Raw genomic sequence first — 14224 nt, 5'->3', positions numbered from 1 at the left:
GAATTCTGGGAGTCGAAGTCCACTGGGGAATTCTGGGAGTCGAAGTCCACTGGGGAATTCTGGGAGTTGACGTCTCTGGGGAATTCTGGGAGTCGAAGTCCACAAGTCTTAAAGTTACCAAGGTTGGACAAGCTCTGGTCTAGGACCTCCTGCTTGAGCAGCAGGTTGGACTAGAAGACCTCCAAGGTCCCTTTCCATTCTGCCATTCTGCAGTCGGCTGCCCAGTTACACCCACCCGAGCCCATCATCCCCCACCCACCCATCGCAGCAAGGTTCTTTTCCCTTCCCCCTTTGGAGGAAAAAAAGACAATAATTAAACCTTAGTGAAATCCCGGCGCCCGTCAGCCGACATTCCCTCCTGGGCCTGGGCAGCCTTCAAAGCCACTCGGCTTCCGTGAAGAACCGCTGGCGGGCGGAATTCCAACCGGTTGTGTTTCCTGCTGCCCTTTTTTCGCTGGACGTGCAGTTTTTGGGAACCTCAGGGCCGCCGCTCCCTGGAGAAGGAAACCAGCGGTTCCATGCAACTCCTCCCAAAACTGGCCCAAAGATTAAAAACTGCAACCACTAACCACCATTGTTGGTTAAAATCGCAGAGGCCTTATTTCCAGAGAAATCGGAATATTTTTAAGGATCGTTTCGGCCTCCCTCGTCTCTTTCCCAGCGTTTTCCTTTCCTGCTTTCTGGCACGGAGGTTGCCAGATGAATCCACGCTGGCTTGTCTAGGCTTGTTTGTCCTTGCCGGGAAAATCTAGCTTGTTCCCGGTAAAATTTCCAACGCCTGCAGGGCGAGATTCTCCTCTGAGATGTTTTTATTCCCAACCGTGTGAAAATTCCACTGGGAGGTGGGCAAACTGACAGCAAAGGGGCTGGGGGATTCTGGGAGTTGAAGTCCATCCATCTTAAAGGCTGCTGACAGGGGAATTCTGGGAGTTAAAGCCCATCCATTTTAAAGCATGCTGACAGGGGAATTCTGGGAGTTGAAGTCCACCCATCTTAAAGCATGCCAGCTGGGGAATTCTGGGAGTTGAAGTCCCCCCATCTTAAAGGATGCTGACAGGGGAATTCTGGGAGTTGAAGTCCACCCATCTTAAAGCATGCTTGATAGGGAATTCTGGCAGTTGAAGTCCACCCATCTTAAAGCATGCTGACAGGGGAATTCTGGGAGTTGAAGTCCACCCAGTTTAAAGAATGCTGGCTAGGGAATTCTGGGAATAGAGGCCCACTTATCTTAAAGCCTGCTGGCTAAAAATTCTGGGAGTTGAAGTCCACCCATCTTAAAGGATGCTGACAGGGGAATTCTTTGAGTTGAAGTCCACCCATCTTAAAGGATGCTGACAGGGGAATTCTGGGAGTTGAAGTCCCCCCATCTTAAAGCATGCTTGATAGGGAATTCTGGGAGTTGAAGTCCACCTGCCTGAAACCTGCCAACCTGGAGAAAAACTGAGTCGTTTGTCGCAAGGAAAGAGGGCCGACGTCCCGAGAGACCCCTCGTTTCCCCCAGTGACCTCATATCTTCCAGGCCCAAATTAGTAACGGACATAACGGCAGATCCGGAGGCAGCCCCAAACTTCCCTGCCCCCTGGAACCTCGCCTTTGGGACGGGGCCCAACACCCACCCACCCCCCGGCCAGACAACCAGGAAGCTGCCCCGATAGGAAATTCTCTCATGCAAGCAGGTGCTTCCTCCCCTACACAACTCACACACAAACACACACAAAGAGCCATGCAGAAACACACACACACACCCCAGGACAGGCGTTTCTGACCCCACAAGGCAAAGAAACCAGGAACAGGGCAAAATCCAGCAAATGGCAGAGAAGAACTGAGGGTGAGGGGCACGGGACAAGCTCTAATTTGGGGTGGGGGTGGTGCAGAGCCCCCCCCCACAATGCCTTGCCGAAGTTTCCTGCGCGCTAAGCACCTTCCTGGTCCTTCTTCCTGCCAGCTCTATAAATAAACCCCCTCCTCTTTGACAGCCCCCCCTTCTCCTGTTCTTCCTGGCGATGCTGAACCTCACCCGGTCAGTTTCCTTCCTATTTCGTCCACGTTGGAGGTTATAAAAGACCCCGCTGGAGCCAGCCAGCTTTGAGGCTGGTTCTCAGAAGGCTGGGGCTCTGGAAGGGACTGGGGGGGTCCAGCTGGGTCTCTGCCCCCCTCCCTCAGCTCAAAGCAGCCCCCCCACCCCGCGCAGACACCTGCTGGCAGGGACGGTGGGCCGGTCATCCCTGCAGGACAGGGGTGAGTATTGGGTGGGGAGGGGGCAGCTGGATCCGCAGCTAGGAGACAAAGCTCTCAGGGGGTGGGGGGTCACTTGGTACAAACCAACTTGGTTTGGTAGTTTAAGCCATAGTCTACCCGTGGTTTGTTTCCTTCGCTGGGACCAGTCTACGAGGGGCTTAAGATCTGGGTGGACCCGGCTGGAGGGGGTCAAGAGCATGGCATTCAACCGAGGGCAATCCAGTCTAGGACTCAGGAGCAGTTGTTTGACCGAGAGAATAGTTAGCCAAGGGAACTGCTGGCCACCAGAAGCTGCGGGTGCTCCATCACGGAAGCTTTTGAAAGGTTAGAGAATGGAAAGGCATTCGTCTGAAATGGGATCTAGGCGGTCTCCTGCTTAAGCAAGGGGTTGGGCTAGAAGGCCTCTGGAGTTCCCTTCCAGCCCTCTCTCCTTCTTTCTCCCTCTCTCTATCCCCTCTCTCTCGCTCTTTCTTTCTTTCTTTCTTTCTTTCTTTCTTTCTTTCTTTCTTTCTTTCTTTCTATGTTTCTTTTTTTCTTTCTTTCTTTCTTTCTTTCTTTCTTTCTTTCTTTCTTTCTTTCTTTCTTTCTCTACACCCCACCCTCTCTCACTCACTCACCCTCTTTCTTTCTCTTCTCCCCCTCTCACTCTTTCTTTCCCCCTTTCTCTCTTTTTCTTCCTCCCTTTCTTTCTATCGATCTTTCTTTCATTCATTCTTTCTTTCTCTCTCTTTCTCTCTCCCCCACTCTCTCACTCATTCTCTTTCTTTCTTTCTTTCTTTCTTTCTATGTTTCTTTTTTTCTTTCTTTCTCTACACCCCACCCTCTCTCACTCACTCTCCCTCTTTCTTTCTCTTCTCCCCGATCTCACTCTTTCCCTCGCTTCCCCCTCTCACTCTTTCTTTCCCCCTTTCTCTCTTTTTCTTCCTCCCTTTCTTTCTATCTTTCTTTCATTCATTCTTTCTTTCTCTCTCTCTCTCTCTACCCCACTCTCTCACTCACTCTCACTCTTTCTTTCTTTCTCTCTCGCTCTTGCTATCTAGCGACCTGTAAATCTATGTCTGTCTGTCTAACTTGTCTGTTTAATCTATGTCCGTCCGTCCGTCTGTCTGTCTAATCTTGAGGTTTTGAAGAAGAGACTGGCCAGCCATTTGTCTGAAACGGTATAGGATCTCTTGCTTGAGCAGGGGGTTGGACTAGAAGACCCCTGGAGTTCCCATTCAGCCCTCTGATCCTCTCTCACTCACTCTTTCTCCCTCTTTCGTTTTTTCCTCCCTTCTTTTCCTCCTTTCCTTTTTTATTTCTTTTTCTTCCTCCCTTTTTTCTTTCTTTTCCTTCCTTCCTTCCTTTCTTTTTCTTTTTTTCCCCTTCCTTCCTTTTCTGCTTCCCTCATTTTTTCTTTCCTTCTCTTTCACTTTTTCCTTCCTTCTTTTCTTTCTTTCCTTCTTTCTTTTCTTCCTTCCTTCTTTTCCTCCCTCCCTCCCTCCCTCCCTCCCTCCCTCCCTCTTCCTCTCCCTATATCTGTCTGTCTGATCTTGAGGTTTGGAAGAAGAATGGGATAGACTCTATCCGATAGAGTCTCCTGCTTGAGCAGAGGGGTGGGCTAGAAGACCTCCAAGGTCCCTTCCAGCTCTAGCCAGCCAAGATTTACCAGAATGCAGCACGAATAGAACAAGAACCCATGTGGCTGGTCTCCACTGATCGCCTTTTTTTTTGCTGGGGGAACTTTCTTAATAGACGGTGGGAACGCGGTCGATGTAATATATCTTGACTTCAGCCAAATGGGGGAAAAAAAAGAGCTGTCCAGGGGAATTCTGGGAGTTGAAGTCCACCCGTTTTCAAGCTGCCCAGATTTGCCCCACCCGGCCTGAGAGCCCCCCTCCCCCTCCCTTCTTCCCGCCCTCCAGGAGCCATGGCTGGTCCCAGCGCCCCCAGCTACGTCCGGGAATTCACCCGCCACTCCAGCGACGTCCTCACGAACCTCAACGAGCTGCGCAAGCAAAGGATACTGACGGACGTCACCTTGAGGGTGGGGGGCTGCCCCTTGCAAGCCCATAAGGCTGTGCTGACCGCTTGCAGGTGAGACTTCCTCCCCAAAGGTGGGCGCGAGCGAGGCTGGCGCTGTGCAGAGCAGCCACGCCCAGGAGAGGGGCACATGGTGTAGAATTTGAACCCAGAACTCCTGCGGTGGCTTCCCGCATAGGCCAGAAACAAAGTGGGATTCCCAATCTAAGAAAGAGGTGTTGGTGCAGATAGTCCTCGACTTATGACCGTTCACTTAGTGGCCGTCCGACATTGGCACTGAAAAAAGCGACTGACGACCGTTTTTCACACTTACGACCATCGCAACCTCCACAGGGCCCCCTGATCAAAATTCGTATTTATGAGGGGCTCAGCATCCCGGGGGTAGGGGGGGAAATCACGCTATGTCCTTTTGCGACCAAGCACGGGGAAGCCGGATTCGCTTAGCAACCGCATGACTCACTTAACGGTTGCTAAGCGGTTCCCTTTAACCACGCTGGCAAGGACGGTCGTTAAACGGGACAAGGCTGACTTCAGCCATATCTCGCTAAGCGATGGACAGGTTGGATTATCGTCGTAAGTCGAGGACTACCTGTGGGGTGTTTTTTTTTTTAATACCCCTCGTTTTGTGTTTGAATTTTTAAAAAATTGTATTTGAACCTTTTTTCCAAATGAAATAAAAAATGTCATTTTAATTACTCATCATCATGCAGTAAACTGAGGCTCGGTAGGAAATATTAGCAACAGGAGAGGCCCCGCTTCAGCCACATGGGCCCGAGCGAGGGTGAGGCATATGGGATTTGTAGTCCGCTCGCTTTGAACGGGCCATAAATGGACGCGGCTGGACGGTTCCTTACCTTCATTTTCCGGCTTCTTTCTCCAACAGTGGCTTCTTTTACTCGGTTTTCCTGGGCCATGGAGGCCACGAGGTCAGTGTGCTGACCCTCCCCAGCTCCATCGAGCCGGTGGGCTTCCAAGCCCTCCTGGATTTTATGTACACCTCCCGCCTCCTCCTCAGTCCGGGCACGGCGCCCGCGGTGCTGGTCGCCGCCTCTTATTTGCAGATGGAACATGTAGTCCAGAGCTGCCACCGTTTCCTCCAGGCCAGGTACCCAGTGGGGCCAGTGGGGAGGGGGATTTAAAGGGGAGTGGGGGATCCCCAAAGTCCAAAATGGGGAAGGAAGAGGTTTCTCTTGGATTGGGGACGTCTGGAATAAAACAGGAGGGGTTTTTAAAAAGGGAACAAAACAATTTTTGGCTTAGAAAACAGGGGGGGGGTAATGATAGTAATGTGTATATGTGTGTGTGTGTGTGTGTGTATTATATATATATATATATATATATATATATATATATATATATATATATATATATATATATATATATGTATATGTATATGTATATGTATATGTATATGTATATGTATATTTGTGTTGTATTTGTGCTGATAAATAAATAAAGGGAAACTAGTATAGATCTATTTCAAGCTATTTAGCTCTCATCAGCTAGCCATACCCTTGCTGGGAATCGAACCAGGGCTGCATTGCATATTAGGCCGATGTAATTGCCACTAAGCCACAGGCTCTCCTCCTTTATCAGCTAGTAACACAAATACATACCTATTTCCCTGGCCTAGCTGATAAGGAAGAGAGCCTGTGGTTTAGTGGCAATTACATTGGCCTAATATGCAATACAGCCCTGGTTCGATTCCCAGTAAGGGTATGGCTAGCTGATGAGAGCTAAATAGCTTGAAATAGATCTATACTAGTCTCCCTTTATTTATTTATCAGCACAAACACAACTCAAACATAGCAAAGGCAACATTAAAAATAAAAATATGGTTTTCTGCCTGGGTGGTCTTCTGTAATGAGCCGAAGGACAGAAAGGGGGAGTAGTGAGCTCCCTCCCATATTTAGGCATACCAGGGGTTGTAACACAAATATATACATACATACATGTATGTATGTATGGGTACAACATAAGGAAATGGGATGTAAATTGTAAACTGATTTGGAAAGAAGGATTAGAAAATTTTGTTACTAAATATTATGGATGTTTAGCTAGAATAGGAGATAAGGATTCAGTGTTATTGGAGGATTTTAGAAATAGCAAATGAAATGCCAGTACGTGGTTATATTTTAAATCTTGATGTATTTTATGATGAAGGACATTTAAATAATTGTAGTCAAATGAAAAGGGAGGTATGATGATTGTAATATGTATAAATATCTGAGTTAAAATACTTGAGTTAATATGAATTACGCTTGATGACTGTGGAAGAGATGCACGAAAGCCTTTTTGTAACCAACTGATACACTTTCTACAGGATGTAAAGAAGGAGGATTCTTTGTTGTGTTTGTTTTGAAAATAAAAATAATATTTTAAAAAAACAACCGTGTCGTAAAGCAGGGCAAGACTAGAAAAAAAACCCAATGCCTCACTTAGCAACATAAATTCGCTTAGCAACCGTGTGACTCACTTAACAACCGCAATGTTTCACTTAACAAGCGTGGCCAGAAAGGGGGTAAAATGGGACAAAATTCACGTATAAGAAATGTCTCGGTTAACAAGAGAATTTTTGGGTTCAATTGTGGTCGTACGTCGAGGATGAACCGGTAGGGTTTGTGGGGGTCAGACCTCTGCACCCCGTAACCCTTCCCCGTGTGATCCCTGCAGTTACGACCGGCTGACCTTCCTGGTGCCCCCCATGGACCGCCAGGCGCTGCCCGAAATGTCCCGGCCGCTGAAAGACGAACCGTCACTGCAACGAGGCGCCATCGTGGGCCCCTTTCTCCAAGGGGCCCCGCAACCTGCATCCTTTCACCCCCCAGGAAAGGATTCCGCAGCCGTCAGATCCCCGGGAGCCGGGGATCTCTTCCCAGGGGGCCACCCGGCCTCCCCCGCCGAATCCAGCGGCTGCGCCCCCATCCCGGAGCCCAAAATTTGCAACTGGAAGAAGCACCGTTTCATCGTTCTCAATGCCGCGCTGCACCCGACGGAAGGCAGCCTGTCTGGCGAGGCGGGAGGGTCCGGCAGCTCCGGAGAAGGAAGCCCCACCCCCAGGTCAGAGCTCAGTCCCTGGCATCATGGCAAGGTGGCCGCTGAGCACGTACAGAGGGCTTTCCCTAAATTCTGCGCTTCTGTATCGGATCACGGTTCCCACCAGCCAGGACAGGGTACTGGGAAGTGTAGTTCCCAAACGTCTGGGCACAACCAGATCGGAGGGGGGTGTGGGTGTCATCGTGCTGGGAGGGCAGCCCCTGGGCACGTGCAGAGCGCAGCTGCTTTCTTTCACTGCTGTGGGTCCTGCACTGACCCCCCCCGCTCCCCCCCTCCACAGGAGCCCTCCGGCTGACCTCCAGTGCTCCATTTGCAACCCGGCGCCCACCGCCCTCTCTTCTCATCCCCCCAAGCGTCTCTCTGCACAGAGGGGAGACGGTTGCAGCCCTGGTGAGTTGGTGATGGGGGGGAGTGAGTGGGAGGTCTAAGAGATGGGAGGGGGGTTCTGAAGCTCAACGGGCCCCAGCAACCCCCTGCCCACCTAGCCGGGGGGGGGGGCAGTTGGGGGAGCCTTCCCTGCCTTAAAGGCCCAGAAACAAAATCTTGTCTTGGTGAGTCATTTTTTTTCAGTCTCATCGTAGCTTTGAACGGTCGCTAAACGAATGGCCGTAAGTCAAGAACGCTCTGGGTTTGTGCCTGGCCACAGCCGGCCTGTAACAGAGACAAGGGTTTGGGAGGCATGCGCAGAGTGCACAGGTCTCCACCCCAGAACCTTTGGCTGCTGCCTAAAAGCTTCTGTATCTAGGAAAAGATTAAAATAGAGATACAGGATAGAGAGAGAGAGTCAGACAGACAGACAGGATAGATAGGTAGATAGGTAGATAGGTAGATAGATGATAGATAGATAGATAGATAGATAGATAGATAGATAGATAGATAGATGAGAGAGAGAGAGAGAGAGAGAGAGGGAGGGAGGGAGGGAGGGAGAGAGAGAGAGAGAGAGAGAGAAGGTAGGCAGGCAGGCAGGATAGATAGATAGATGATAAACAGACAGACAGACAGACAGACAAGGTAGGCAGGCAGGAGAGATAGATGATGGATGGATTGGATAGATAGATAGATAGATAGATAGATAGATAGATAGATAGATAGATAGATAGATAGATAGATAGATGATAGATAGATGATAGATATAGATAGATGATTGAGAGATAGATGATAGATATAGATGACAGATGATAGATAGATAGATAGATGATAGATAGATAGATAGATAGATAGATAGATAGATAGATGAGAGAGAAAGGGAAGGAAGGCAGGCAGACAGGATAGATAGATGATAGACAGACAGACAGACAGACAGACAGACAAGGTAGGCAGGCAGGATAGATAGATGATGGATGGATTGGATAGATAGATAGATAGATGACAGATAGAGAGAGAGAGAGAGAGAAGGTAGGGAGGCAAGCAGGATAGATATATGATAGACAGATAGAGAAACAGACAGACAGACAGACAAGGTAGGCAGGCAGGATAGATAGATGATGGATGGATTGGATAGATAGATAGATAGATAGATAGATAGATAGATAGATAGATAGATAGATAGATAGATAGATGACAGATAGAGAGAGAGAGAGAGAGAAGGTAGGGAGGCAAGCAGGATAGATATATGATAGACAGATAGACAAACAGACAGACAGACAGACGAGTGCTGTGGTTGGACTAGGAGGGAAACCACTGAGGACTTTCTTCCTAAGTCGGGTGGACTTCAATTCCCAGAATTCCCCAGCCAGCAGCAAATTCTGGGAGTTGAAGTCCACTGAGCTACAATCCACGAGACGGACAGAGCAAAGGGCCAATGGGTGGGTCCGATGCTCCAAATCCCTCCCCCTACTGTCTTCCAACAGGGGAAAAGCCCTACCATTGCGGGATCTGCGGGGCCCAGTTTAACCGTCCGGCTAACCTCAAGACCCACTTACGCATTCACTCCGGAGAGAAACCCTACAAGTGTGAGATGTGTGGCTCTTGTTTTGTACAGGTAAGGAGACCACGGGGAAATCACATCCAAGCAGTGCCCCGTAGGTCAAAAAAGTCAAAATGGCAGCCGCCACCAGCAATCTCCTTTTTTTAAATAGGTGTACAGCTGCACATAAAATTTGGATGCCTTGAAATGTTTTTTCAAGCCTTGAAATGTTCCTTTGTTTGTTTGTTTGTTTAAAAAGACAGCTCTGTTTATCGATCATTTGCGAGCCAAAAAGTTTTGCAAAGATATGTTTTGCAAAATAAATGAAGGAATAAATAAATGAATAAATAAATTTATCTATCTATCTATCTATCTATCTATCTATCTATCTATCTATCTATCATCTATCTATTTATTGATTTTAAAAGGCATCTCAGTTTATTGATCATTTGCGAGCCAAAAAGTTTTGCAAAAAATGTTTTGCAAAATAAATAAATGAATAGATAAATGAATAAATTTATTTATCTGTCTGTCTGTCTGTCTGTCTGTCTGTCTGTCTGTCTGTCTCTCTGTCTATCTATCTATCTATCTATCTATCTATCTATCTATCATCTCTCTCTCTCTCTCTCTATCTATCTATCTATCTATCTATCATATCTCTCTCTGTCTCTCTCTGTCTCTCTGTCTCTCTCTCTCTCTCTCTCTCTCTCTCTGTCTCTCTCTCCCTACCCACCTACCTACCTACCTACCTACCTACCTACCTACCTACCTACCTACCTACCTACCTATCTATCTATTTTAAAAGGCAGCTCAGTTTATTGATCATTTGCGAGCCAAAAAGTTCAGGATTCTGGGATTCAGCCGGTTCGCATCGGTTTGGCAGAACTGGTCGCTAACTTTCCGAGGAGTTTGACAGTTGGAAGAAACGGCCTTTTGTTTTTCCCACCGTACGGGGTTGGGCACCATATGGAAGTGTGTGGGGTGGGCGCAAACTCCTTTCCCTCCCCCAAAACATAGGTGGCTTCACTCTGGATGTTCCTCCCTCCCCTTCCAGGTGGCGCATCTCCGAGCCCACGTCTTGATCCACACGGGGGAGAAGCCCTACCCATGTGGCACCTGTGGCACTCGCTTCCGACACCTGCAGACCCTCAAAAGCCACCTCCGCATCCACACCGGGGAGAAACCTTATCATGTGAGCGGCGATAGGGGGTGTCTTCTTCCTGGGGGGGGGGGAGTTGGTCTTCTGGAAGAGCCCGGGGGAGGGAACTGGGGGAGTTCTCCGTTCTCTGTGTGGTTGAATGGAGGGTGGGCTCTTCTAGGGGGCGGGGCTTAAAGGGAAGTGTGGGGAGGGGGAAGACTCGAGTGGGGCAAAGGGAGGGGGCTCAGGGTTCAGATCTGAGGGTTTGGGGGTCTTCCAGTTTGGCTTGCTTCTCCGAGACGTCTCGCTGGCCAGGCGAGGTAGCATCATCAGGGCTCGATGAGATGAGGAAGGTTGAGTTGTGACTTTTTTAGAGCGGTGTTTCTCAGCCGTGTCAATTTGGTGGGTGGACTTCAAGTCCCAGAATTCCCCAGTCCTCCACCACCTCCTCCTTCTCTTCTTTCTTCTCCTCCTCCTCCTCCTCTTCACAAACCCCATTCCGTTGTAGTGCTGATGATGTTATCTAGTTGGGTCATGAAACGTCTGCGAGAAAACCACCGCACCCAGAGAGCACCCAGGACCTTTTTCTCCTCTTCTTCCTCCCGCTCCTCTTCCTCCTCTTCCTCCCCCTGTGCCTCCCCCACCTTCTCCTTTTGCCTCCTTTTCCTTCTCTTTTTCTTTCCCCTCCCCTCCTCCTTCTCTTTCTCTTCCTCCTCTTCCTCCTCCCCTCCTCCCCACCTCCTCCTCTCCTTTCTCTTCTTCCTCCTTCCCTTTCTCCTCTTCTCTTTCTCCTCCTCCTCCTCTTTCTCCTCCCCTCCTTCCCATCACCTCCTCCTCTTTCTCTTCACCCTCTTCCTCCTTTTCTTTCCCCTCCCCTACTCCTTCTCTTTCTGCTTCCTCCTCTTCCTCCTCCCCTCCTCCCCACCTCCTCCTCCCCTTTCTCTTCTTCCTCCTTCCTCTTCCTTCCCTTTCTCCTCCGCCTCCTCCTCTTCCTCCTTTCTCCTCCTCAACCCCCCTCCCTTCTAGCACTGATGATGTTCCCTAGCTGGGTCATGAAATGTCTGAAAGAAAACCACCAAGCTCAGAGAGCACCAAGGACCCCACAGTCCTCCTCCTCCTCTTCCTCCTCCTTCCCTCAAACCTCCCACCCTTCTAGCACTGATGACATTCCCTAGCTGGGTCAAGAAACGTCTCTAAGCAGAGCCCCAAGCTCCGAGAGCACCTAGGACCCCCGCCAACCAGCTCCACCGTTGCTTCCCCCCCCCAGGTGGCAATCTTTCGTAACCTCCCCCTTTCCCCTCCGCAGTGTGAGCAATGCCGAGTATGCTTCCGCCACAAGAGCCAGCTGCGCCTGCACCTGCGGCAAAAACACGGCGCCATCACCAACACCAAGATCCGCTACCAGGTGCTGGACGGCTCGTACGCCACCGTCTGCTGAGCCGGGAGTCCTTGTCGTCACAAACCACGATTGCCAGTTTCCGACATTTCTCTTCGAACCCCCTTTTCCCCCTTCCCCCTTTGTGATGCAGGTAGTCCTCGACTTACAACGTTTAGTGACCATCCGAAGTTAAAAAGGCCCTAAAACGTGACTTAGGACCGCTTTTCACACTTACCACCTGGGTCAAAATTCAGACGCTCGGTCACCGACTCGTATTTATGACGGTCGCAACATCCCGGGATTTCTCTTTGGCGACCTTCTGACCCAGCCAAGTCAACTGAGGAATCTGGATTCGCTTAAGGACTGGCTGATTCACTTAACAGCCGCCATGATTTGCTTCACTGCCGCGAGGAAGGAGAAGGTCGCAAAATTGGGCGCCATTCTCTTAACGGCCAAAGGGATTGTCTTAACTGTCGTGAGACAGCAGATGGCAAAAAATTGGGACCTCAGATTCTGGTCCCAATTGGGGTCGTAAGTCGAGGACTACCTGAATGATTCCGGAAGGGAGGGGAGGGGCCAAAAAGATACCCGCTACCATTACTCCCCCGCTTTAATTGGATTCTTTCCAGCTTCAACTACAATTCCCATCTTTCCCATCGCTGGTTGGTGGAGGATGATGGGAATCACAAGCCTAACGTTCCTGGGGGGAGGCTGTCCTAGAATTACTCCCCCCCACCCCACCATCTTTGGAGAACAAGGGGAGGGGGGCTTAATGGGCCCCGATTACCACGGCAACTCCGTTGCACTGTACAGTAGAAGCCATTTTACGGCAGTACAATAGAAGCCATTTGAAGGCACAACAGGCTGTATCTTAACAGAGCACAGACCCCCGGTGGTGTTAGGGGTGTCTTATAGTATTTTTTCCCCAGAGAGTAAGTCATCTGTGTACCAAGTTTGATTGAAATCGTTCCAGGCGCTCCAGAGTTATGCTGGAACCCACACACACACACCAACGTACATCCGTTTTTATAGAGAGAGCTTTGCAATTTTTGATGTGTTCAGTTTTGGGAATTTGAGCAGGGGGCGATATTTGCAGTGAATTTTGCTGGTTCAAAAGATCTTTTTTTTTTTGCAGGAAATTTGGGGTGGGGGGGGCAGCGTTTCATAAGCGGGAGAGGAAAGACGGCGGGAAGGGAAGAGGAGTGGAAAGGCAGTTTGAAGAAAAAGTGCTGGCTTATTTGGAAGCAGGGGGGGCGGGGGTGGGTTGGGTTTGCCCATTTCACATTAAATAGCAATGCCCCCCACCCCGTAAACCACACCCCATTGGCCACAAGCCCAGGGATGCCTCAGGATCCCTGCCCCATTCCAAAGATCAGAGACCGACTATCTATTTTAATCCAGTTTGGCCCCGTCGCGTCTCACAGCCTTCCTTCAAACCCAGCCGGGGACCATGGGGTTTGTAGTCCCATATACCTGGAGGGTTTGGGAGTGGTGTGGTGGCCCCGAGGTGGAGCTTTCGCCCCCCCGCAATCAGGAGGCTGTGAGTTCGATCCTAGGTAGAGGCAGATATTTCTCTCTCTCTGGGCAAGATGAGAATATATCTGCCGAACAAAACTCTGCCCTGGCAACAGGGAAGGCATCGGGCCACTCTGCTAGCTCCATTCAGTTGCCCAGACTCCACCCCCACAAGGGATTATGAAGTTTTTAAAAAAGACGATGATACCTGGAGGATTTGGGGTAGAGGAAGGCTGATAAACCATGGTTTGTTTTCCTTTCTTTCATTTTTTTTTAAACTTTTTATTTCTCATTTACTTTCCCTCCTGTTCTTTTTCTGCATTATTTTGCTTGCTGAATAAGGTTCTCTCTCTAGCATTCCGCCTTTATTTTAATTTTTAATTTTATTTTTAAATATTTCTTTTCGTTGTTTTCAGTTGCTCCTTTGTGCCAGTGCCTTAGGGTGGTTGAAGTTTGGGCCAAGGAGCCTCTCTTGCTGGAGACATATTGCTGGAGAGAAAGACTGCAGGGAGAAAGGAAGGAACGATGAGGACTAGCGCCTTGAAAAGTCATCCTGTACTAGAAGGTTTCAGGGGTCTTGATAAGACAGCTGCTTTTTACCGGTGGCTCAAAAACTGAGCAGAAAAAAAGGGAAACATCCCTAGCAGGAAAATCCAGGAAGTCCTCGACTTACGACAGTTCATTTAGTGACTATTCGAAGTAACAACAGCACTGAAAAAAAAGAGATAATAACTGTTTTTCACACTTACGACTGTCGTGGCGTTCAAAATTTGAACCACCGACTCACCTTTACGACGGTCATAATGTCCCGGGGTGTCTCGTCACCCACTTCTGACAAAGCCAAGTCAAGGGAGGGGGGGAAGCCCGATTCACTTAACGACCATGTGATTCACTTAAGAACCGCAGTGATTTGCTTAACCACCGTGGCAAGGTCATAGAATTGGGCACGACTCACTGAAGAACCGCCTGA

The 14224-nt window shown here is 49.3% G+C and overlaps 1 protein-coding gene across 2 annotated transcripts; it reads left to right on the top strand.

The window, feature by feature from the left end:
• Positions 1-1968: 1968 nt before the first annotated feature.
• Positions 1969-11836, top strand: LOC309401071 (B-cell CLL/lymphoma 6 member B protein-like). Of its 2 annotated transcripts, none has more exons than XM_081970014.1 (8): positions 1969-2238; positions 4143-4314; positions 5144-5365; positions 6934-7320; positions 7598-7707; positions 9168-9298; positions 10278-10415; positions 11668-11836. In XM_081970014.1, the coding sequence occupies exons 2-8, from the start codon at positions 4148-4150 to the stop codon at positions 11797-11799; spliced, it is 1287 nt and encodes a 428-aa protein (XP_081826140.1). In that variant the 5' UTR covers positions 1969-2238; positions 4143-4147; the 3' UTR covers positions 11800-11836. The 2 variants fall into 2 exon arrangements, with proteins under 2 accessions (XP_081826140.1, XP_081826141.1); XM_081970015.1 differs by lacking the exon at positions 1969-2238 and adding an exon at positions 2449-2562.
• Positions 11837-14224: the final 2388 nt, after the last annotated feature.

The sequence above is a fragment of the Natrix helvetica genome (assembly GCF_964273705.1).
Source record: "Natrix helvetica genome assembly, chromosome: Z".
In the NCBI taxonomy this organism is placed as follows: Eukaryota; Metazoa; Chordata; class Lepidosauria; order Squamata; family Natricidae; genus Natrix; species Natrix helvetica.
The sequence above is the reverse complement of the archived record's forward strand: the minus strand, read 5'-3'. Positions and strand labels throughout refer to the sequence as shown.

Bases quoted from the DNA above. Each gene is read 5' to 3' on its own strand.
- LOC309401071 (XM_081970014.1), top strand. From the start codon at position 4,148: ATGGCTGGTCCCAGCGCCCCCAGCTACGTCCGGGAATTCACCCGCCAC. The intron at 4,315-5,143 runs GTGAGACTTCCT...TTTCTCCAACAG, and splicing joins GCTGTGCTGACCGCTTGCAG to TGGCTTCTTTTACTCGGTTT. The intron at 7,708-9,167 runs GTGAGTTGGTGA...GTCTTCCAACAG, and splicing joins GGGAGACGGTTGCAGCCCTG to GGGAAAAGCCCTACCATTGC.